At 42.0% G+C, this 24,772-nt stretch overlaps 1 protein-coding gene and 1 non-coding gene across 5 annotated transcripts in view; one reads left to right on the top strand and one right to left on the bottom strand.

The window, feature by feature from the left end:
- The window catches only part of aspm (assembly factor for spindle microtubules), a 29,884-nt gene extending 7,027 nt beyond the window's left edge, over positions 1-22,857 (bottom strand). Inside the window, exons 1-21 of one of the 4 annotated variants that reach the window (XM_036007308.1) lie at positions 22,404-22,857; positions 21,492-21,635; positions 19,480-21,004; positions 17,926-18,021; positions 17,733-17,798; positions 17,269-17,415; positions 16,768-17,007; positions 16,578-16,645; positions 16,324-16,465; positions 15,169-15,299; positions 14,194-14,369; positions 12,564-12,709; positions 10,291-10,376; positions 9,963-10,175; positions 9,347-9,551; positions 7,687-7,835; positions 6,442-6,570; positions 5,846-6,040; positions 3,454-5,459; positions 1,454-2,139; positions 180-796 (exon numbers count right to left, since the gene is read on the bottom strand). In XM_036007308.1, coding sequence (XP_035863201.1) covers positions 180-796; positions 1,454-2,139; positions 3,454-5,459; positions 5,846-6,040; positions 6,442-6,570; positions 7,687-7,835; positions 9,347-9,551; positions 9,963-10,175; positions 10,291-10,376; positions 12,564-12,709; positions 14,194-14,369; positions 15,169-15,299; positions 16,324-16,465; positions 16,578-16,645; positions 16,768-17,007; positions 17,269-17,415; positions 17,733-17,798; positions 17,926-18,021; positions 19,480-21,004; positions 21,492-21,635; positions 22,404-22,679 — 7,443 coding nt within the window. In that variant the 5' untranslated portion in view covers positions 22,680-22,857. Of the gene's footprint in view, positions 1-179; positions 2,140-3,245; positions 5,460-5,845; positions 6,041-6,441; positions 6,571-7,686; positions 7,836-9,346; positions 9,552-9,962; positions 10,176-10,290; positions 10,377-12,563; positions 12,710-14,193; positions 14,370-15,168; positions 15,300-16,323; positions 16,466-16,577; positions 16,646-16,767; positions 17,008-17,268; positions 17,416-17,732; positions 17,799-17,925; positions 18,022-19,479; positions 21,005-21,491; positions 21,636-22,403 lie in introns of all 4 variants that reach the window. The other 3 variants (XM_031282366.2, XM_036007307.1, XM_036007309.1) reach the window with 3 other exon arrangements.
- Positions 22,858-23,348: 491 nt separating this feature from the next.
- On the top strand, positions 23,349-23,420 carry trnah-gug. Its single transcript has one exon. It is a non-coding gene; the product is annotated as a tRNA-His (tRNA).
- Positions 23,421-24,772: the final 1,352 nt, after the last annotated feature.

Here is a 24,772-nt window from a genome sequence, read left to right on the forward strand (position 1 = left end):
TTTAATTTCGTCTATCGACCCTATCAAATTACCACTGTTAAAAAGACAATTTGCTGTGAAAGATTACCTGTTTAAAGCAATTTTCTACAAGGTTAGTGAATGCAATCTTAAGGCTGTCTGGAAGGCAGAGACATGTGTTTTAGCAAACTATGAATGAACTTTAAATAAAGCCCAATTACCTGTCGCCTTGCAATCCAGGCTCGGCAGTGTGTCTGAAGTGTGATGGCAGCTTTCCTGATTCGGGTGTAGTCGTTCCTCTCCAACCTGCCGAGTCGCACCGCCCGGACCCTCCGCTGAAGTTTCACAGCCGTCTCACGCTTCCTTTGGAAGATGCGCCTCTGCACCAAGCACCTCCAGTACGACTGGATCACAATGGCAGCTTCATTTTGTCGGCTTATGTCCCTCCTGACACACCAGCCCCTAAACACTGCCTGAAGGGTGATGGTGGACTGCTTCATTTTAAGGAACTTGTCTCTTTCTCGTCTTTGAAGAATACAGGTGCGATAGTATCTCTGGATGATAATGGCGGCCAGGCGCAGGGCCTTGAACTTGACTTCCTCTCTGTGCTTTCTGAATGCAGACTGGATCACAGTGGCAGCCTGATGCCAACGGGCAACCTCCTTTCTGACCTGCTGGCCTCTGTATGCTGCCTGAACAATGATGGCTGCGTTGCGCATTTCCAGATATTGACTTCTTTGTGCTTTAGCTGCAACAGCTGACCGATATTTTCGCTGAACCGTAAGCACAGACAATTTCATTTTCAGATACTGCTTGCGTTCGAAGAAGCCTCTGTAACCTCTCTGGATAACACTGGCGGCAAGATGCCTTTGTTTAATGATTCTTCTGGATTTCATGCCACGGAAAACAGCTTGGAGTTTGATGACAGCTTTCCTAACCTCCTGATAGTGTTTTACCTCAATGTTTCTCTGTCTCTGAGCTCTAAACCTCTGCTGTAAGACACAGGCTGCCCAGCGTTGCTTCCTGAAGGCTGACTGCTGTTTATGTCTCTTGAGGTTTACTTGGATGACAGTAGCTGCCCTGTACATACTGGCAATGTTGGTTCGCACTCGATGACCTCTGAAAGCTGCCTGAAGAACGACGGCAGAATTTCTCATTTTTAAAAACTTTTCTCTGTCACATCTCTGAAGAACACAGGCGCGATAGTATCTCTGGATGATAATGGCAGACAGACGCATGGCCTGGAATTTGACTTCCTCTCTGTGCTTTCTGAATGCAGACTGGATCACAGTGGCAGCCTGATGCCAACAAGCAACCTCCTTTCTGAGCTGCTGGCCTCTGTATGCTGCCTGCAGGACAACAGCAGCACTGCGCATTCTTTGGTATTTTTGCATTTGCTCCTTTGCTGCTACAGTGGCCCGATACCTCCTCTGAATGGTGATGATGGAGGATTTCAAAGTCAGATACTGCTTGTGTTCACAGTATGTTCTGTAACCTCTCTGGATAACACTGGCGGCATGATGCCTTTGTTTAATGATTCTTCTGGATTTCATGCCACGGAAAGCAGCTTGGAGTTTGATGACAGCTTTCCTAACCTCCTGATAATGTTTTACCTCAATGTTTCTCTGTCTCTGAGCTCTAAACCTCTGCTGTAAGACACAGGCTGCCCAGCGTTGCTTCCTGAAGGCTGACTGCTGTTTACGTCTCTTGAGGTTTACTTGGATGACAGTAGCTGCCCTGTGCATACTGGCAATGTTGGTTCGCACACGATGACCTCTGAACGCTGCCTGAAGAACGACGGCAGAATGTCTCATTTTTAGGAACATTTCCCTTTCTTGCCTCTGAAGAATACAGGCGCGATAGTATCTCTGGATGATAATGGCAGACAGACGCATGGCCTGGAATTTGACTTCCTCTCTGTGCTTTCTGAATGCAGACTGGATCACAGTGGCAGCCTGATGCCAACAAGCAACCTCCTTTCTGACCTGCTGGCCTCTGTATGCTGCCTGCAGGACAACAGCAGCACTGCGCATTCTTTGGTATTTTTGCATTTGCTCCTTTGCTGCTACAGTGGCCCGATACCTCCGCTGAATGGTGATGATGGAGGATTTCAAAGTCAGATACTGCTTGTGTTCACAGTATGTTCTGTAACCTCTCTGGATAACACAGGCAGCCTGATGCCTTTGTTTGATGTTCTGCCTTAATTTCATTGCACGATATGCAGCCTGCAACATGCTAGCAGCTTTTCTGCGCTGTTGATAATGTTTTACCTCAATGTTTCTCTGTCTCTGAGCTCTAAACCTCTGCTGTAAGACACAGGCTGCCCAGCGTTGCTTCCTGAAGGCTGACTGCTGTTTATGTCTCTTGAGGTTTACTTGGATGACAGTAGCTGCCCTGTGCATACTGGCAATGTTGGTTCGCACACGATGACCTCTGAAAGCTGCCTGAAGAACGACGGCAGAATGTCTCATTTTTAGGAACTTTTCTCTGTCACATCTCTGAAGAATACAGGCGCGATAGTATCTCTGGATGATAATGGCAGACAGACGCATGGCCTGGAATTTGACTTCCTCTCTGTGCTTTCTGAATGCAGACTGGATCACAGTGGCAGCCTGATGCCAACAAGCAACCTCCTTTCTGAGCTGCTGGCCTCTGTATGCTGCCTGCAGGACAACAGCAGCACTGCGCATTCTTTGGTATTTTTGCATTTGCTCCTTTGCTGCTACAGTGGCCCGATACCTCCTCTGAATGGTGATGATGGAGGATTTCAAAGTCAGATACTGCTTGTGTTCACAGTATGTTCTGTAACCTCTCTGGATAACACTGGCAGCCTGATGCCTTTGTTTGATGATTCTTCTGGATTTCATGCCACGGAAAGCAGCTTGGAGTTTGATGACAGCTTTCCTAACCTCCTGATAATGTTTTACCTCAATGTTTCTCTGTCTCTGAGCTCTAAACCTCTGCTGTAAGACACAGGCTGCCCAGCGTTGCTTCCTGAAGGTTGACTGCTGTTTATGTCTCTTGAGGTTTACTTGGATGACAGTAGCTGCCCTGTGCATACTGGCAATGTTGGTTCGCACTCGATGACCTCTGAAAGCTGCCTGAAGAACGACGGCAGAATGTCTCATTTTTAGGAACATTTCCCTTTCTTGCCTCTGAAGAATACAGGCGCGATAGTATCTCTGGATGATAATGGCAGACAGACGCATGGCCTGGAATTTGACTTCCTCTCTGTGCTTCCTGAATGCAGACTGGATCACAGTGGCAGCCTGATGCCAACAGGCAACCTCCTTTCTGAGCTGCTGGCCTCTGTATGCTGCCTGCAGGACAACAGCAGCACTGCGCATTCTTTGGTATTTTTGCATTTGCTCCTTTACTGCTACAGTGGCCCGATACCTCCTCTGAATGGTGATGACTGAGGATTTCAAAGTCAGATACTGCTTGTGTTCACAGTATGTTCTGTAACCTCTCTGGATAACACTGGCGGCATGATGCCTTTGTTTGATAATTTCACGGGATTTCTTTCCTCGGAAGGCAGCTTGTAAGACAACGGCAGCATTTCTCATGGCACGCAGGGCTTGCATCTCCTCTCTCATTTTCTTGTTGGCTCTGTAACGTGCTTGCAAAACACTGGCAGTCCTGTGGAGAGTTGTGTAGTAGGTTCTCTGCTGGTACTTTCGGAAGTGAGACTGAATTGTTACAGCTGCCGTGTGTTGGATGCGCAACTGCTTTCTGACCTCATATCCTCTGTAGGCTGCCTGCAGACAAATGACGGCACTGTGCTTTGACAGATAGTCCAAACGGTCTTTTCTTGCCAGAGTTACTGCTCTGTACCTCCGCTGACAAACCAAAGCTGCTGCCTTGAGAGCTAGGAACCTATTTCTATCCCAAATGGTGAGAAACTTTCTCTGAATGATTGTAGCAGCTCGGTGCATCTCTACAATCTTCCTCCTGGCCCTGTGACCACGATATGCTGCCTGGATGACTAAAGCTGCAGATTTCATTGTCCTGTAACTCTGCACCTGTTGATCTCTGAGCATTTTGGCCCTGTAGCGTTCCTGAATAATGATGGCAGCACACTTGGTGGCAAGGTAAGCCATACGCATTCTGTGCATCCTGAACTGAGCTTGGATTGCTCTGGCAGAGTTGTGCTTCTTCTTTAGGTCATCTCTCACTCTAAATCCCCGGTAGACAGCCTGTATCTTTACGGTGGCCTGCTTCAGCTCTCTGTATTCTTTTTGTTGTGCCCTGCTGAGCAGAAGAGCTCTGTATCGGCTTTGGATGATAATCGCTGCACTTTGTAGGAAGAAATATTGTTTCCGACATAAAAACATCCTAACTGAAGCCTGAATGACAGTCGCTGCCCAGTGATTTTTCTTCAGCTCTGTCCTAACTCTCATGCCTCTGAATCCAGCTTGGAGTGCAACACAGGCTGCTCTTATGTGCTCATATGCTTTCCTCATCTCTTTTCCTGCCACATAAGCTCTATAGTGACGCTGTATGACCACAGCACAGGCCTTCTTGGACCTGTATTCTGCTTGTGCTTTGTGCCGACGGTAGTGAGCCTGTATCAGTGTTGCACACTGGTGTCGCCTCTCTATCCTCTTCCTGTCAGCTCTGCCTCTCCAGTTAGCTTGTATGGCAAGTGCAGCATTCCTAAGAGCGTCATAATCCTGCTTTGTCTTAAGGGCCAAAATTGTGGCTCTGTACTTTTGCTGTATCACAGCTGCAGCTTTTCTCAGCACAAGGTAGCGCCTTTGGGCAGCATACTTCCTGAAAGCTGCCTGGATTATTGTTGCTGCCTGGTGCTGTTTTTTCAGGGACTCCCGAGCCACTTTTCCACGATAAGCTGCCTGTATGGTAATGGCAGCACGTTTCATCCTCACAAGCACTTGCCTTTCAGCGTCTCTTTTCACGGAGGCCCTGAACCAGCGCTGGATTAGGACGGCAGCGCATCTCATCTTCGCCACCTGTTTCCTGACTGCATGCCCTCTGAAGGCACTCTGAATGACAATAGCCGCGTGGTGCTGCAGTTTTAACATCTGAAAGCAGCGCCTCTGTGCATGGCCTCTGTACTGGGCTTGAATGAGCACAGTGCTTCTCATGATCCTTCTGTATTGATGGAGACACCTCTGCATTCTATACCAGGACTGAATCCTCACAGCAGTAGCAGTTCTTTTAGCCATTTTGTCCCCATACCATTTCTTGAACACAGCTTGTATCACTTTGGCAGCGCAGTTTTCCTTTTCCGTTTTCTGGGTTTTCCATCTTCTGTATCCCCTTTGTATTTTCACCGCTGCTGCTCTAAGGGAGAGATAATGTCCCCGATCTCTTTTTGCCACAGCCCACGCTCGCGAGTTCTTCTGAATGACAGTTGCCGCCCAATAGATTCTTCTATAAGCAGCGGCTGCCCTCCTCATTCGCCATTGTGCTTGGACAACAATGGCGTAGTATCTAAGGCGTTGGTAAGCCCTCATGGCCGAAAACATCCTCCACTGAGCCTGCGGGGACAAGATAAGAACAATCTACTCACAGCAGGTTTTCATTACGAAGCAGGTGTGCTTGATGCAACCAAATGGACAGACATTGAAATTGAAGCAAAATCCCAAATGGTAACTAAAGAGCATGTAGATTCATGACCAAAACTCAGAAAAACAAAACCAATCAAAGCCTGATGGCTTTGACTTGTTGATCTGGTTTTGTTTTTTCACCTGAGAATGCTAAAACGTATACTCTTTTATTTCTACTGTAACATATGCTAGGTGATATTTTTCACTTCAAATCAATTGTAGATATATTAACTCAAACTCTAAAAATGGTTTATCACGTACAACTTCAGATTTTGTCAACAGTCCCTTTCATCCTCACACATGTAACAAACACCTACCTGGAGGACGGTTGCCGATTCATGCTGCAGAGACCGAAGTTGAGCCTGTTTTTTTAGCCTCAGCCTGTTGCGGGCTACATAACCCCTCCAGACTGATTGGATGACAACGGCAGCACCACTCTGCCTCTTAGCTCTGCGCTTCTGGAGAAAACTCCTCACAACTAACTGGAGTTTCACAGCGGCCATGTTTCTCTCCTGTGTCCGCCCAAAAAAAAAAAAAAAACAATGCTTATCATTTGTCATTCATTTTCGTTTTCTGCAGATTCAGGTGATAATTATCTGTATGTTCATCAGTATCAGTGACCCCCCTTTCTGTCTCCTTCATGCTTACAGCAGCTATAAATCAATATTTTAATATTAATGCATCAAATGACTTGTTATTTATAAAAAAATAGAAAATAAAGCAGGTTAGAAGAGCACAAAACATGAACACACAGAACTGTTTTTTTTTTTTTTTCAAAGTCTGTGACAGATTAATGTTGGTTCCTGCCAGAAATCAATGGCCTCACACATGACTGAATTTGCAAAAATAAAAAGAATAAATCAGATAAATAAAACTCCCATTACTTTGCAGTTGTACCAAACACTTCACCAACCTTGTAGAGCTGCAGATCCTTCTTTAATCTGTATCTCCTCCAGGCGCCCTGTATGACCCGAGCTGCTCTGGTTTCGTTCCGCAGGTCCAGAAGACGAGCACACAGGAAGGACAGGTAAGACATCACAACCTGTAAATAAACACATGTGGATGATGATGATGATGGATGTTTAGCCTTGCATCCTTTTTCTACAGAGTTTAATCAAAGATTTAATGATGGATCTAGAGCAGTCAGTCTAAACCCTGATTACTTTAAACATATTTAATATTCACTGTATTTTTCATATTTGGAAAGACAGATACATAAAAGGTTACTGGACCTGGTCACCTGTCACCTGGTATCAAAGATATTGCACAGTGAAGACATGATGTAATGTACACTGTGACAAAATCTTGAGACAACATAAATGGTGATGTGTCCATGACCAACTAATGTATTTGCCTCTTAAAAAAAAAAAAGGCAGATTGGAAAAAATAATTGCTGCTAGTTAAACTACAATTAGATACAGAATTAGAAGTCTCTCACAAAGAAAAAAAATCCAGACAAAGGAGACATGAGTCTTAAAAAAAAAAAAAAAAAGGACCATTCCAGTTGTTTTAGCTGAATAACTACTGGCGGCTTACATTAGCGTTAGTGCCGGTCATATCCCAAAGTATGCAGTTATTACTGTTAACATTTTCAAATTAGAAATGTGAAGGTGTTAAAACCACCTCAAGTCCTTCACCTGCCTAAAGACTTCAGCATTTATAACTCACTGTAATTGTGATTTTGCTCCCAAAACAATGTTTTATCCTCTGACTAATTTCCTGTCGTGGGGGTGTCCTGCCTTCAAGAAGTTCTGATTTGAGAGACTCTGTTAAAACTTCTAAAGCTCTAAAATGAAGTTGTTTAAAGAAACGTGCATTTCATTATCATGCATTTGCCATGTTAAGCAAGTTTCTGATCTTTGCTAGTGGATATTTATGGCGTACTAAAATGAAAGCCGCTGTTATGGCCCTTCAATTGTGCCGTAAAGCAAAACATATATTCAGGGCTTCACCTATGACCCGATATTTGAACAAGAACATTATTCTTTTAAAGCTGGAAAACAAGACATCTTGGGCTTCCAGGCAACAGCCTGCTCCAGTGACAAATTTGTTATACATTGGTAATGTTGACTAAGAATATAAAGCAGATTTATACAGCTCTGCATTTGGTAAAAACCATCTGTGTTCTGGGTAGAGCAAACCTAGTGTCTGGTCTCACCTTCTCATTGGGGATCGTGTTGGACATGTCGGCTGGGTTGATCATGGCAGGAACTCCGCCCAGGAAAGACACAGCCGTGTTGACCAGTCTGAAGTTGTTTCTCTCATTCTCCAGTAGCTCTTTAAATTCCACTGACGGAGAATCTGGGCCTGTTGACAAAAGTAACAGATGCAGTCATCATTATAGGGGAACTATGCAGTTTTTTTTAAGCTTAATTTACCTTTACCTACAGCTTCGAAGTCATTGGAATGGTTATATGACTTTTTTTGAGTTGAATGGCGGTCGTCTCGCTCCCCCCTAGCGCCTGTGAGTGGAAAACCCCCCCTTGCAACTTTGGGCCGGCAAGTCGCCGGTCTCAGCGTCAGGAAGTATCGTGTGATATCAGGTCTCGCGACGGCAAAAAAGAAGCAGAAAGCTAGGAAAGCATTGTCGGAGGAACAGAGAAAGTGGAAACGGCAGACTGACCGAGCGAGGAGTCAGACACAAGTAAGCATAGGCGCTGCCAAATATCTATTCCGAAGCTGTAGGGGGAGCTCTGAAGAGAAACCTGCAGGCAAAAAGCGAAGAAATGGCCAAAACTGCATAGTCGTTTAGTCTCTCATTTCTTCATAATCTCTTTTAAAAGTCCTACATACAAGTTTACAAATATAAGTTTTATTTTGGAGGCACGACATGCAGTCACTCATTTTTTTTCTAAATGTATCCTATAATTAAAAACATTAATGGTCTTTCCACGTTTGGAAATGAGGAGAAATCAAGTTAACATGCAAAACATTACGCATTTGAGTCCTGATTTCATTTCTTTTTTACTTTTCAATGAATTTCCAAAGCTACACCGGTACTTTAACGACATTCTCCTTGTAGGAGCCAAAAAAGCAGTTTGTTTATATTTAAAGAACAATAGTTATTATTTTAAGACTTCCCATATTTTGGTTATAGTTCTGATCCACTGATTTTGATTGACAGCTAGGCCACTGATTGGCAAATCGGCCACACCATAGTAAGTGTTGTGTGGTATAATTGATTAAAGGCAATTTGGAAACACGGGTGGAGTTGTTTTTTTTTGGAAGTCCTAGCTTTAGTTGAGACCAAACAGTTTGTTTTAAACCACATCTAGTATTTAAGAAACCATCAGTATTGTTTATTTTCCCTGAGTCACACACATGCAACATTAGCCTACAACGTTTTGGTAGGATCATAAAGATTTATTTCTATAGGTAGGATATTTGTGTTTAATTATTATTTTCAAACAACGACCGCATTCCTGGATCAACAACAAAAGGAACAAATGTGCGTTAAAACCGCTCTTCTATTGCTGGGGCAGTGGCTATAATTTTGAAATGGAATAGCCACTACACTCCTCATAAATGTTTATTTCAAATAAAAAAGTCTAGATCCCATAACAAGTGGGTTTACTGTGGATAAAGCCAGCTACAAATCCCAGGCTAATGCAATGACTGTATACATGATGGGACTATAAATTCAGGTTTATTCCTGTAAGTATTTAATGGAATAAACCCCTTGAAACCCCTTGAATGTTGCAGACAGCTTGTCAAATCCCCCGTTTCGAAACTAATGCACCACAAATGTCTCAACATCTTTAAACTGTGCATCCAAGCAGACAATTTCATGACAGACACAGCACACAGCTGACAAGTACCGTTCAAGGCTGTCGGCAAAGAGTCGAAGGAGTTGTCCGAGTCGCTGGCTGAGCAGTCGAGCACCAGGCGGCCCCTCGGTGAGCACTCGACAGTCTGGCTGGTGCTGTGACTGACTGCCCTCTCTGGCAGGAGACTGGGGTGGTAGTGGTGGATAAGGTAGCAGAGGACGCGGCCATCCGAGAACGTCACTGTGAAGTTCTCCACCTGCACAGACAGCCAACACACTTCATTTACGGTTTTCTAAAAGTTGGGACTTTTGTATCACAAAATATCTGGGACTGTGACAGTTCGACATGAGTGAAAGTCTAGAGAAATGTAGCTGCCTCTAGGTGCACAACAGCAGTTTAGCAACCCAAACAAACACCAACCTGTTTAAAACTGAAGTTTACTTTTTAACCCTTAAATGTTTTTCAGGTGAAACTGCCACCAAATACACAGCACCAAAGGCTACAACAGAAGAACAGTTCAATAATACATCAAATGACGAGAGGTGAACAAAGTAACACTGCATCCTGCTTAACGAGTTGAAATAAAATCATAACCAATACAAACTCTTTAAACACTGACATTTTTATTCTCAGCTCACGGGTCGAAAACAAAATACTTCAAACTCACCTTAAGATTGTAGAAGTCGCACACAGCGCGGGCCCAGTCCATCAGCAGGGTAATCTTAGTGCTGCTGTGTTCATACAGCACTCTGGTCTTCGCGGGACTTGGCTGAAGGCCCCGGTCGGCCCTCAGAGACGCCAGCCTCCGTTTGGTCCTCAAGGTTCTCTTCAGGAAGCCAATTTCCTCCCGCAGCTGATCCTCGTCCAAAATCACCTCCACCTTAACAGATCATTTGATAACAGCATATCAATCAAATCTTTCCGCAGGTTAAAAAAAAAAAAAAAGATCAATTTTGTGCCCTACTGGCAGATTTGAAACAAAGTCAGCTACACACATGAAACGCAAAGATGATTTTCCACAAGAGGCTTAGTGTCTTCTCTCTGTGTCCATCCACAATGTCTCTGGAATCGATGATGGAGCCTGAAAATAAAGACACAATGCTTAAAAACGCCTTTGAACCACATCAGTTCATTGCATTGAAGTCTTTCATTACTTTACGACTTTTCTCCGTTTCGTATTATAAGCTGCATCTCAAGGCCCTTATTTGATAGCTCCTCTGCTGAACCGGAAGTTGTTCTGTCCCTCCTCGGTGAAGGCCGTCTCAAAGCTCTCATTTCTGCCCCGAGGAGTGAGCATTGGAGCCGATACTGGTATTGGTATCAGAACATCTCTGATACTGCCTAAAACGCTGGTATCGGGAAGTAATGGAGTTTATGCACCAATCCGATACCACGTAATAAAGCCGTAAAGAAAATCTACATTTAAAGTAGTTTACTTGTGTTCTTTTTCCATTATAACTGACGTAAAACTGGATAATAAAAGAAAGTTCTGTGGTGTTCATTGTTTGTGTGTTTGTTCATGTTTCACAAAGAGTTTAACCTGAGCCAGGCTGACAGCAAAAATATAGAAATCATATCACATCCATACAGGGATAGTAGTATACAATTGTTAAAACATAATAAAATATATGACACACTGGGATCGGATTCGGGAAGCAAAAAATGGTATCGGACCATCTCTAGCGAGCATCGAGGAGGGATCACTGAGAAGCCAGGAGCGAGGATACACGAGAGCAGCCTTCCCAGAAGCCGTGCAGCTGATGAGTTGCTAACTCCGCCCAAACAGCTGATGGATTCATGCGACGCTTCAGAGGAAAGGATGTCTCATCCCTCTAAGGGCCCTGACACACCAACCAGACGGGCCGACCGTTGGCAGTAATGCCAGTCGGACTGATCAGTCGGGTCCCGAGGTCCAAAAAATGCCTCAGAACACACTGAGGCGACGCCGACTTGAGCGTACGCTCTGCGCGTGTGCGAAACGTAATACGTCTCCATAGCAGCAGGCGCTGCTCTGTATTGTTTTCATTAACAGTCTGATTATTTACCAGAAAATGAAGACCGGCAGCTGATTGGACGAACGCGTCACGTGGTTCTTTTTTCTCCGGAAATTCACAGCCAGACTGTCATGGCGGCTTGTTAAGAATACGATCTCATATTGGACTAAAATAGTTCACCGAAACGTGTTTCTGAAAACATTTTAAGCGAGAAATAGGCCGTGCAGTTGCTGAATCTGTCTTCATTTCAGATTGACAAAGGTCAGTTTAAAAGATTTGTCAGATTTTGAGCGGCTCATCCGCTCCCCATTCCCGGGTGAGTCCCGACTGCCCTGTCCCCGACTGAACATGTCGGGTCGGCCCAAATGAATGCCGACGGCTCCTCGGACGGCCGACGGCACGGGACGGGACACACGGAACAAACTCGAGTCACGGACCTCGCCAGACGGCCCGACGCCCGATTATCGGCTGGTGTGTCTTCTCTCTAATACACATTTCCTCGTTGCCTCCCGTGCCTCCTCGGTGGGAGGGCCTAAGACGCAAGGAAGGGAGGCAAGTGGAGGAGGCAATTTAAGCGGCATGAGAAGCACCTACAGTAAATGGAATATCTTTGGGTTCGACCCGCAGACTGTTTATAAAGATGGACGACTTAACAGCTCCCCAAAAGTGAAGCCAAACATCTTGATCGCCCCCTGGTGGCTGGCTGCAGTACAGGTCATAAATCCCACCCCCTCTATGTTAGCCGATGGGACTTTGGCCACGGCTGTGGCTAAAGCCATTTTTATGACTGGAAAGGAAGATTTCTTTAAAGCATTAGGGGTCTTTTTTGTGATCGAGTTGCAAAGTTATTGCGTTTACTTTTCTAATTTCCTTCATGTTCTTGAAATGGTATCTTTCGTCAAGGACCGCTTAGTCACTCTGACACGTTCACTTATGCAGAAGTGCACACACAACCAAGCATATTGTTAAATAAAAGGGAAAAGCAATCCAATTATGTCGCTGTGCAGTTGTACAACAGCTGGGGTTGATCAAACATAAAAAAGGTGTGCAGTGAAATGGCAGGTGTTCATGCTGAAGTGAAAGATGTAATAATTGAATAAAAGGTTTCACAATGGTGGAAAAAAGCCCAGTATGAAAATACAATAAATATGCACCACTTCTGTGAAAGAAAACATCAGACCGTAAAATGAAAATCTCATTTTGTGGAGGGCAAACATTCTTTCAGGTTGAGCGTCTCCGTTTTTCGGTTTGCTCAGGAGAAAAACAACAATTACCGTGTTCATCCTTGAGGTCGACCCCTTTGCTTTTGAGCACTTGCAGAGCAATGTCGACGTTGTGGACCTTCTGCAGACGGCTGATGGCTGGCAGACGGAGCTTGGCCGACAAACTCCACTCCTGGATGAGGAGCTCCATCACACGCCTGGAAGCAAAACCCACATGAAAGACCTACTTTAAAAATGATGCTGCATAAGAAACTTTGCCTCCATTTTTGACATCTTAGGACTTGATGCTTTGGCACTTTTTTTACTCCAATAACCTCACATATTCCTTATATTGTAGAGTCAATGAACGCTGATGGTTTGAGAGACCTAAATGACCACAATCTACATCATTTTAGACAACGACACGGGTCACTCTTGATCAGCAGCTTGAGATTTTGTCATCCTATGCAGCACTTTTGTTTTAACTTTTGAATAAAACAGCAGTAGGAAACTAATTTTTCGCAAGAAAACTAATTTGCAAAAAGCTACTTAACATCACATGTTGCACCTTTAGATACAGCAAATAAAATTTAATTGCGGCATGTTTTTGGGTTGACCGCCTCTGTTGGCCACTTTGATTGTAAATTAATAAAATAGCAGTTCAGTATTGATTATTGACTCAATTAGCGCCATGTGTAAATTAGGGCTGCACAATTAATCACAATTTTATCAATATCGCAATATGAACTAGTGCAATATCCAAATCGCAGGGGGGAGCAATATTTGTTAAAGGCAAAATTTGTGTGTCAAACCATTCTAAAATAAAGTATTGTGGTGGTGCAGAGACGTCCCGGCCTACAAATCCCAATCCTAGGGACTAAAGAAAAAAAATCTTTGTTTGGTACAGATCCTCGGAAAAAAAAAAAAAAAAAAAAAAACCCCACACACTTTTTTTTTTTTTTCTTTTTAAATACATTTTTCAATGAAAATGAGAATAATAATAATAATAATAATAATAATAATAATAATAATAATAATAATAATGATAGAAAAATGATCATTCCCTCCAATATTGTGAATCATATCGCAATTTCAGTCAAAATACTCGCAATTAGATATTTTGCTAATCTCGTGCAGCTCTAGTGTAAATGAAGATATGACCCCTGCCTCCCCAACTAGGGGTGCGCAATATGGATAAAAACTTCTATCAAAATGATTGTATATTACAACATCAATATACAGTATATCTTGATATAAACCAAGTTCTGGAAAGATAGTTGATAAACCGATTACAGATGAAACAGCTAGATGGCTAGTCTCGTCGAGTTGCGGTTCTTCTTCGTACAGATACAAAAATGATATTACGCCAAATCCTGCCATGAAGCTAATCCTGCTAATTAAAATTGCCAACATTGCCCACAATGCCTTATTACAACCAGAAACCACAAACTTTAGGAGATGCATTCATGAGATTGAACTATGATCAGAGAGCAATACTGTTATATTGGTATGGCAGCTGGAGAGAGCATCCTTCAGTGAGAATCACATGAGGAAATCCCCGGTCTGAAACAGCTCTGCTGAACACCGATTCTCTCTCCCCCCCAGCTGCAGGGATACTGCCGTGTAGCTGAGCCTAGCCTTTGAGAAAAGCAAATATCCGACGGGGATCAGAGCATCACATTAAAATTCACGACTAACTCACACTAGACGAATGCCGCATTTCAAGTCGACTGCCAAATTCTTCACAGCAAAGTTGAACTCGTCCAGGGGCGTCTGAGCGTGGGAGACGGGTAACCCCAGGTAGCCGAGATGCCGGGGGAGGATCCCCTCTCCACTCAGGAAGTCCCTGGAGAAGGCCAGGAGCAGGTCTTTACTTGTCTGTATTAAAAAAAAAAAAAAAAAAAAAAAAAAAAAATTTAATTTTCATTTAAGTTGAACGATGGATTCAGATTCAGAAAACGAGGATAGCGGGGAAAGTAACGTTGACATATGGATAGCTTTTCGGCTCTGTGTTCGTCTGTATATAATAATAATAAAAAAAAAACATACGCCGCCTCTCAGATAAAAGAGTAGACTCTATGTAAACATTATACACATGTTTGTTTTTTTCATTTGATCATGTCATAGTACATCTGAGCTAATATGTATTAGGTGACTCAAAGTAAAATTTGATACATTGGTACATAAGCATAAATTTACGTTAATTTTACTCTTACTATTAAATCCATCTGTTGATCAGGAATTATTCAAGAAGCAATCGAGAAATTCATCTATCTGTATGTATATATTTATGTGAAGAGTTGGTAACCATGGTAACATGTATGACCCAATGAAACCAAACTACAGGTGTGAAAGAACCCTGAGTGTTGGTCTCAGCTCCCAGTGATCGTTTCTAGGCCCAATAATGATTTAATTATTTAATAATTAAGATCTTATAAACAGCATCGGATAACAGACATTGAAAAAAGCCACAAATAACGACTGCGATCTGAGACAAGATACAAAATTACTAAATTGATGTAAACAAAAAAATAAAATAAAAGGATTCTAAAGTTGTATTTATGATTTAACTTATTTGATATGGTTGTATCTTTGGCCCTTAATGAGAAAGCAATTTAATGTTTTTTTTTTTTAATTCATGTATTTAATGTTTGTTGTGATGACGTGGGAGGACTACCTTGAACTCTGCGTCCAAGCAGAACAGACAGGGGTCGTGCTCAATCAGCCGGGACTGTTTGGCTCTGTCCAGGAAACACACCAGCAGCAGCAGCTTCTTCAGAGTGAAGCGAGACAGCGCCTCCTCGTGGCCTAACCGAGGACAGGCAAAGAGGTGTCAACACCAGGCCAGGGTAACAAGTCTGACAACGTCCACAACTTAGACAACTGGCAGAAGAACTACATGAAAACACAATTCTCTTTTGTTATACTACAGAGAGAATTCTACGTTTTAAATGGATTCCCTTGTTCTTAATATAAGATTAACTGGCAAGTATTTTGATCACCGGTAATAGTTTGTCACGTTTGGGCAAAATCTAAACATGTTTTTGGTTCCAGCTTTTTAAAATGTGAGGATTTGCAGTTTTATATTATTTTAAATTAATATGTGTTGGGTTTTGGACTGGTGATCTGACAAAAATTAGACATTTTAACACCTCACTACAGACTCTGGGAAATTGTGATGGGCCGCTTTTCTGACATGATATCGTCAAATGAATAAATAACGCAAAAATGACCAAATAATCAGCAGACTAACCGATGATGAAAACAATCGGAAGTTACAGCTGGAAATTTCCGGCACTTCTATATCTTGAAGCATAAGTTGATTAAAGCATTGCAGTTGAGCTGATTTCCCATAAAAATGGAAACCCATTGAACACCCTTTAGTTGATGAGGCATCACAACTCGCGTAGACGATTTTTTGTGTCATGAACACTGATCTACCAAATAATAAACTACATGCTCTCATTTTGTAGATATCTGCAGAAAATGTCATAGCTGTTGTGTTGTCAGCAGGAAATTTAAAAGTTTTGCTTATGTCAGTGAAAGAAAGGCAGGAAGTCAAGTTGTTCAACTTTTACCCAAGTTTAAGTTTCTGTCTGCATATGATGTGGCAACTGGTTTACGTTTCTGCTTGGGCAGGAAAGGGGAAATACAACCTGAGCCAATAACTCACTCAACATCCCTTTAATTAATTTGGATACGAATATATTGCAACAAGTAGTTCCCAAGGTAAAAGTCTCCACCTCAGAATATTTCTGAAATGTTTGCAGCTCTGGCAGTAACACAGCAGTCTTCAGTTCAGACGACACAATAACTGATGCTCTTAAATTACCGTCTTTGTATAGGTTAGGCACTTTGGCGTGTCTGAACTGAGCAGCGATGTCGGGGTTCCAGAGCAGCCGCTGGAGGATGAACATAGCCAGACCCAAGGCATCACTGTTGCTCTCCAGCGAGATCAACTCCCCGTAGATCGTCTGAGAACGAACAACATTGGGTTTAGCAAGCGTGGCATGGACGGTGAAGAAACAAACATATACAAAAAAATAAATAAATAAAGCAGAAGGAAACACTGTTGTACAAGATTACCTCGAGCCCAATCCGTAACCACAGCAGATTGTATGAAAGAAGCCAGTTGAGGACTTTTCGTCGTTCACCTGAAAGAATGGCAAAACACAAGTAAAAAAAGTTACTTTCAGGCATATCCGGGGTTTGATGAGAACTCCAGAGCATTTCAAAACCCTACATCAGCAGGTTTCATGCTGTAATGTTCATTTACCTATGTCCTTCCAAAGATGGCGGTCTTTGCGGACGAGCAGCCTCTTGGCCTCCACCTCCAGTTCGAGCCTCTGAATAGCCTTGACCATGGCCTCAGAAGTGAACAGCTGGCAGGCTGAACGACGGAGGCGGTTCAGCTTCCGCCGGGCCGTGTAGGTGCTGAAAGACATCTCCTCTTTGGTGGGAGCTTTAGGCCCACTGTACTTGTCATCGCTGCCCATGGCGAGGGACACAGCATTCACTATACAAGAAATGCATGAAAAATCAATCTGTAAGACTTATAAAGTCCCTTGTGCAAACATGTAGAGCTCAGGTACTCATTAAAATAAAGATTCAACCACAGCAATTACTGCATTTAAGTTGTAAAGTGTTCAGACTAATGAGCGAGTCAATAAATCATCTGGAAGCCGCGCTAACATTTCTTGAAACCAAACCCTACGCTCTACAACACAAAGATGTTCCCCACATCATGTTTGAGAAGTGAAAGCCTGCTGAATGTTACCTTGAGCGACTTCAGTGTTGACTTTAAAGTCATCTGGGGTGAGGACGTAGTTGATCCACCAGGTGAATCCCCTCTGCTGCTTCTCAATCCACCTCTCATCATAGAACATATTCGTGGCAGCAAACGGCATCGGGTGCCTCGGTATGGCTGGAAGAAAAGAGTAGACACAGAACACGCAATTGAAATTTTAAGATAAACAGAGGCTGCAAAGAAACTCCCACAGTGTCTAACTTCCAAAGATTTTGCCTGATGATGGTCTCGCACCAAAACGTTGCCTACTATTAAATGAATTACTTTTTGCAAGTTAGACAGTGTGCGGGAGTTTCATTGCAACTTTTGACCTGCTTGTCCCCCTCCGTCTCACGTTGTAGATGTGCAAAGTAATTTTCTGTACTAAGATAAACAAAAAAGGCCCTTTGACACGCTCACACAAAACATTTTACAATGTTTTGCCATCGAAATACCTGTTTGCGCCGGCTTAATGAAGGTCAGCTTTGACTGCGCTACAGCAACTACAGTTGACCGGGCACCTGTGAACAATGGAAAGGGTCATTTTGAATTTCACCACAAATTCATGTTGGCAAAACTCCCAGACAGACCTACACTACAAGAACAGCAATTAGGTCTCATTTAAGGCAATAAGACATCCTTTAATACCTCGCGAGGAGAGTTTGGAGCTGGATAGCTTTGCCTGGGCAGGAACCACAGACCTTCCAGTCCTTACAGATGATGTTGTCATTGATCGCACCGAGCCTGGGGAAGAAGGGAAAAAAGAAGCATCATTGTACAGGGAGTCCAGAAACAAGTCAGATATTCAACAGAAGTTTCAATACATTTTTGGAAATGCAGGTATTCATGAGTTTTCATTGACTTCCCATAAAGGCACATCTGCAGGGGCTAAGGCTGGGCAATATATCGATATTATATTGATATCGTGATATGAAACTAGATATCGTCTTAGATTTTGGATATCGTAACATCATGATATGATTAGTGTTGTCTTTTATTGGTTTTAAAGACTGCATTACAGTAAAGTGATGTACCTTTCTGAACTTAGACTTTAGATAGCTGTTCTATTATTTGCCTTTTCCCCATTACGTCCACATTACTGATGTTATTTATCTAAAATCTAAGTGTGAAGATATTTTGTTAAAAGCACCAATTGTCAACCCTAGAATATCGCCGCAATATCGATATCGAGGACGAGGTGTTTGGTCAAGAATATCGTGATATCTGATTTTCTCCCCATCGCCCAGCCCTAGCAGGGGCTGACCTGTTTCAGACTCCAGGATGTAACTACCTACAAATCATCTGGTAGGATATGTATTGTAAGAAAACTATTTGCGGTATGTATGTGCCTTCAAAGATGTACTAATCTGAACATGACATAAGCATAGATAGGGTGAAACTTTTTTTTATTATTTCATTGGCCTTAACTTTTAAAATGCTCCAAACTTGGGACCTGCGTGTTGTGATGCTGAAGGGTAAAAACGCTGAATAACAGAGAATGTCTTACCATCTTAAATCGATTAATGAACCACCTTAATGCCAATGCTTTTTTTTATATATATATATATATATATATATATATATATATATATATATATATATATATATATATATATATATATATATATATATATATATATATATATATATATATATATATATATATATATATATATATATTTATATATATATATAAAATTGTAAAGCAAACCAATTATCATTTACTTCCTTACTGCATATCATTTCATAACACAAATCCAAAATGTTAAGTAGAATTAACAACACTTACACGATGCACTCTGATATGTGCACCATTCAAGTTGTATACACTCAATTGCCCATTTCTAAGTTATGCCCAGCTAAAACTTGTCTAATACAACAGTCCTGCAATAAATCCTACCTTTATAAAAGGTTACAATGCTCGTTTTTTGAAACTGAGATGTTAATTCAACTTTATATGTAGTTTATATGTGTGGAATGTAGTTTGTGGTGTTGCATTATACAGAGAGGCGTTTCTGTTATTCAGCCTACCCTACATCACTGAGATACATGTGGGTTTCGATAGACCTCAGAGTGCAGATTTAGAAAGATTTTAATATGCAGGTTAAAAACAGACAAAACCCTATGCAGCGTTTTTGAATTTCTATGAAACATATCACACACCATAACATCCAACATGAATAAAACTTCACATTTGCTCACCTGCTGTTCTCAGCTGCTGCCTCTGTGATGCACTTCTCCTCTCCTGGACCGATCTTGGGGGCTGCGTTTTTCCAGCTACCCCCCTGCTCCTTTTGACGCGCTCAGCCTTCCCAGCATCCACGATCTTCGCATCACTTCTCAAATACTCCTCGCTCTTCCTCTTCTTGCTATTCACCGCCACGTGAACGGGAAAAGAGTCTTCCTGAGCGGACAGAGGTACCGAAAGAGTTGGCGACGTGTGTGGAGAAGATGTGCCCAGGGGTGACAGAGAGGTGACAGTAAAAGCGATGGAAGCAGGGGCTGCGTGAGGTGAGAAAAAGGCCGGGAAAGAGAAGCGCCCAGGGGCCACAGACGGAGGGGAGGTGACGGGGAAGGGGATGGGTGTAGGTGAGCCGTCGTGCCGTGGAGTCAGGCTGTAGGATGTAAACTCCTGGGCCTGGTGTCTATCATCACACAGGGAGCTGGCAGCTTCAGAGCTTTGCCGGTTCTTGGTATCTCTGTCTGGGTCTATAACAGGAAGGTCGGGAGTGCCTAGTCCAGGCTCACACTGACTGCTGCTGTCAGACAGCTCCAGTGTTTTTTCCAAGAGCCTTCGCCTCGACTTCTTTATTTTCCTATCACTCGAAAGGTTCGCCTCCACTGGTGCTTTGCTCTTGGTCACTGTGGCAGAGGTAAAGGAGGCCTTTTTGACCCCTGCATTATCAGCCTCGGAAACAACAACAATCTCACTTACAACCTTTTTGCTTACAAAGAAAGTGAGTCTTGGCTCATTGGACTCCGGTAATGCTTTGAGGGCATTTACTTCAGGTCCACAGGTGAGACTCCCACTCTTGGATTCCAGTGAGTCTGAAAAGCCACCGCTCGAACTCGTGTCTCGAGGACTGGTGTTAATGTGGCTCAGATCAGAGTCAATGAGGGCCAGGGCATCTTTCAGCGAAGGCACCGGGGTTCCAGTTAACACACTGTCAGCGTCATCAGCATCAGCCACGGACTTCACAGTAGCAAAGAGTGGGCTATCTGACTGAATACGCGGCATGAGCTTCTTGAACATCTCTGGTGTCCCGATAGGTGACAGTGTCCTGTTGAGCATACTGGCGAGATCTTTGTTTTCCGGTTTGCCTACCAATGCATTTGGGCTAGCAGACATGTTGCCAGAGTCCGTCAGTGCTATGGCTGGTACGAGCAGGACAAGAGGAGAGTTTCTCTGGACATGATGGATATTCTCCTGGTCTGACAAGCTTAGAGACCGTTGCCTCAGGGCGGAACTCGAGACCTTACTTTCCTCTGCATTCTGAGAGTAATCGTCAACAGGAAGGTCCTTGGAGAGGGACCTCTCTCGGACAGCTTTGCCCTCATTGAGAGAAGCAAGTGGGCTGCGTGGCTTTTCTCGTTTGTACTGTGGCTTTCGGGACACTTGGAAGGTTTTATTGGCAGCCATCTTCAGGGGCTGTTCTGTTTTCTTTCTCCTGGGTGCGGCTACTTTTTCGCCCTCTTTTTTGTTTTTGATTGTGTCCCATAAGCTTTTCTGAAACACAAAAGAAAAACATAAAGATATCTGCCATGTCAGAATTACAGTATAGGATGTAGTTGTTAAAGTTCCTGAGCCTGTTTAAATGAGAACTTGTGCCAGGTTTAACTAAGTACCAATCGAGCAAATTAGGCCTGATTTAGGGCTTCAAGTTATTTTCATGGTTTATCAATCTGCCAATTATATTTGTGATCGTTTTGTCCATATAGCATCCGAAAAACGACTAAAAAGTACCCATCACAATATCCAAGAGGCCAAGGCAATGTCATCAAGTCTTGTTATATTGATAAGGCAAGAAAAAGAAGCACCTTTTCAAACTTACTTTTTGAAAAAATGTAATCCAGCGATTATTCGATTATCAAACTAGTTGCCAATCAACTAATTTATTAATATTTGTTGCAGCTCAACCGGAGTTAATAAACATCTTCATCTACTTGGGTGCAATTGTATCTGTAACAGCCTCTGTTTAGCTGAGGACATTTACCTTTTTCTTTTTGGGTGCGTCTGCTCTCCCAAGCAGTACAGCCTGGTGTTTGAGGACCCCATTTGTATTAAAGATGATGAGCTCTCTTATCCCACCTTCTTCTGTTGGAGTCCAAGTAACAGTCAAATTGAATGAGTCCTCAGGCTGCAAACACAAAGCACAAGTTAAGATGTGGAACAACTGCGATCGTACAATGGACAAAACAAAAATCATGAAGGGTATATTGATTAATACGTTCCAATAGTGTTGACATAAAATAAGGAGAACAAATTCATTTTGGCACAAAGCAGCTCCGGAGCATGACAGCAGCTTGGTTTACAGGCTCTGTGGGACATGGCTTTACCATGAAGTAGGTGAGTTGTGTCTCTATTCCATGTTTATACAAAAAACATTTGTTCGAATTGGTCACTAACTTACTGGAATGCTCATACTGCCCTCGATTATTTATTATTTTATAGTTAAGACATATTTGACATCCTTAAACTTCAAATGAGTATCGTTACTTTTGTTGTGCAAAATGTGTTAATGAAATTAATGTTATTATTTCTTTTTTTAATTCCTTGGTGTTTTTATGTATACTATATAGATATTTTAAAAATATGTAACGTTAGGCCTAGCTAGCTATGTCTGTTAGTAAATTGGTGACAAGCATACAACTTTACAGCGATCTTTAACTCCAATGTAACGTTAAGCTGGGGTCCTTTTACAAGCACTCATTCTAACTGTGCATTTTCATATATATATATATATATATATATATATATATATATATATATATATATATATATATATATATATATTTATTCTTATCTTTTGTTTTATTTTCTTATATGCACAAAAAAAATAACATAGGTTGAGTCCCTTCGTGTACGTTAACGTTAAAGAAAAGCTGTTAGTTAGCGAGAAACATACCTGAATCGTGAACGTGTTGTGGTCCACAGAAAAGCCTTTACTTGACGGGACCTTTTCAACGGTAACCTCCGCTTCGGCATAGTCTGTAGGGTTCTCAATACGCAGAACAACAGACTTGGAGGTGCCCAACTTTACGGTTCCAAATGACAGAAAAGGAGCCTTTGAAAAATGGGTCAAAATCAAAACGGTAACATCGTTCTCCTTGTTAGCGTCTTCTCTCTTTATTGGACTGAAGTCCAGAACTCCTCTCCGTGTTGAATTTTCCGTTTCAGCCATTTCAAATTAAAAACTAACAGTAGCTAATAGCTACCTAGCTACATGTTACGAAGTTAATTTTTTAAAATGTAATGTTAACTGCAACCACTAGCTAGCTAGTTCTGCCTAGAATGATACATGCCAACTAGCAATCGTTAAAAACACGCTTCCTTCGACAACACTGAATGACGATCAAGTTTGAAATTCGGTCGTGTTGTTTAATCAGCCAATTATAAACGAGGAGGGCTGCGCCTTGTCCAATGGGTAAAGAGAATACATCTAATCCATAAGAATACACTGCTATCGACCAATCAGTTATCGAAAACATTTTTAAACTGCCGCAAGCCACGCCCATAGTCTGAGAAACAGAAACCGAAGCTGCTGCCTGCTTCACCCTAATCATATTTTTCGACACCACTAAAGCCAAATTACGAATTTATTATATTCTTTGCTTTAATATGCAGTGCACTTATTATGGTTCTTTCTCAAATGAACTGAAAATGTTTGACATAAATAATAATTGTAAAAATAATATAACTTAATCTTCTTTGTTGCGTTAGTGATGTAATGTCCTTTTTAAATGACGAAATTTGACCCCAAAACATGTGCTCTGTTACAGGAGGAGAACATAGACAGTATGGAGGAGAAGAGTTTCTGTGAAAACGTGTTTCTTCACCTGGAGGATAGCTCGCCGTGATCGTATAGTGGTTAGTACTCTGCGTTGTGGCCGCAGCAACCCCGGTTCGAATCCGGGTCACGGCAGTCTTTTGAGGGCTCCTCTATGACAAACTCACATTTCCAATAAGAGTCAGATGAGGAATACCTAATCTCCTCTAAATTGGAGAATGGTTGAGTCAGGGTGTACAATTATTTCAAGTCACACTAGTATCATCAATACCTGCAACAAGATGACACTTCAACTTCAACTAGCAGGTATGACAGTTATAAAGTCAGACTGAGGTTATTGGCAAAAAAAATCCTTGGCTGGTTCAATAAGGTCAGTGTTCACACAGCTGCATACCAATATCAGTCACGGTCAGTGGCGCAACTACCCAGTGTCAGAGGGGTATGCAGCGACAATTTCAAACCATACTGGACATTTAGTTTTGTGTGGTCTAACAGAACTCCTACCTGATGTCATCACTGGTCTCATCTCTACGTGATGCCATCGCCGACCTCATGTCTGTCTCATTCACTCCTTGCCTGTGTTCTTCTCCACTAAGACATATTGTCAAACAAACATTATGTAATAGATTTTTCATTAGTTTTTCCATATCAATAATATTAAGAAATTAATCTCTTGGTATCAAGTGGCTCCCCCTACACTTCCACCTAATGTTAGACCTACCTGCTGCCTTCCCCTGTCTTTCCTGATCCACCATCCTCACACCAGAATGAAATGAGCTCACTGTTAAATCTAGCAGCCTAAATTCAATTCTTAAATCAGCCTAGTGATGGCATCAGATAAGACAACTATTATGCAGTAAGGTTGTGCTGCTGTTGAAATTACATTCACATTTTGTATTTTAAATATTTATATATTTTTTTCATATTTATTTATTTTTCTTCTTGTCATTTATTGTGCATGCTACCTTATATTTACCAGTTGTTATTTGACCTTAAGAAAATAGGATTGGTACCATGGTTTAACCAAAATCTAAATGTAGCTATCAGCAACATTGGCTTGCATTAAGTTAGCAAACACTAGCCAGTCTGTTAACATGGATATTTGCAGCAAATATATGCATATATCCATGGTAAACCAGAGTTATAGCATTAGTTATGTTTTCCAGATTATTCTCATTATTGTACATGGTACCTTATATGTATCAGTTTTCATCTCAGCAACCGCACGAATATAATGTAAGAGCTCTAAACCATACGAACGACACAAGCAACAGGAGCAAAAATAAAAGACAGAAGAAGTCGTTTAAAAAATGCGTTTGGTTTCTGCAGATTAAAAAAAAAAAAAAAAACGAGTGAGTAAGTGTTGGAGGGGAAAACAAGATTGTGAATCGTATTAAAGGTTAAAACCATTTACTGTAAATATTAACAGTCTATGGTTAAATAACGGGCTAAAACATTTGGATTAAATATAAATTCTTAAAAAAATG

This window comes from Sander lucioperca, chromosome 11 (assembly GCF_008315115.2).
Source record: "Sander lucioperca isolate FBNREF2018 chromosome 11, SLUC_FBN_1.2, whole genome shotgun sequence".
Classification (NCBI taxonomy): domain Eukaryota; kingdom Metazoa; phylum Chordata; class Actinopteri; order Perciformes; family Percidae; genus Sander; species Sander lucioperca.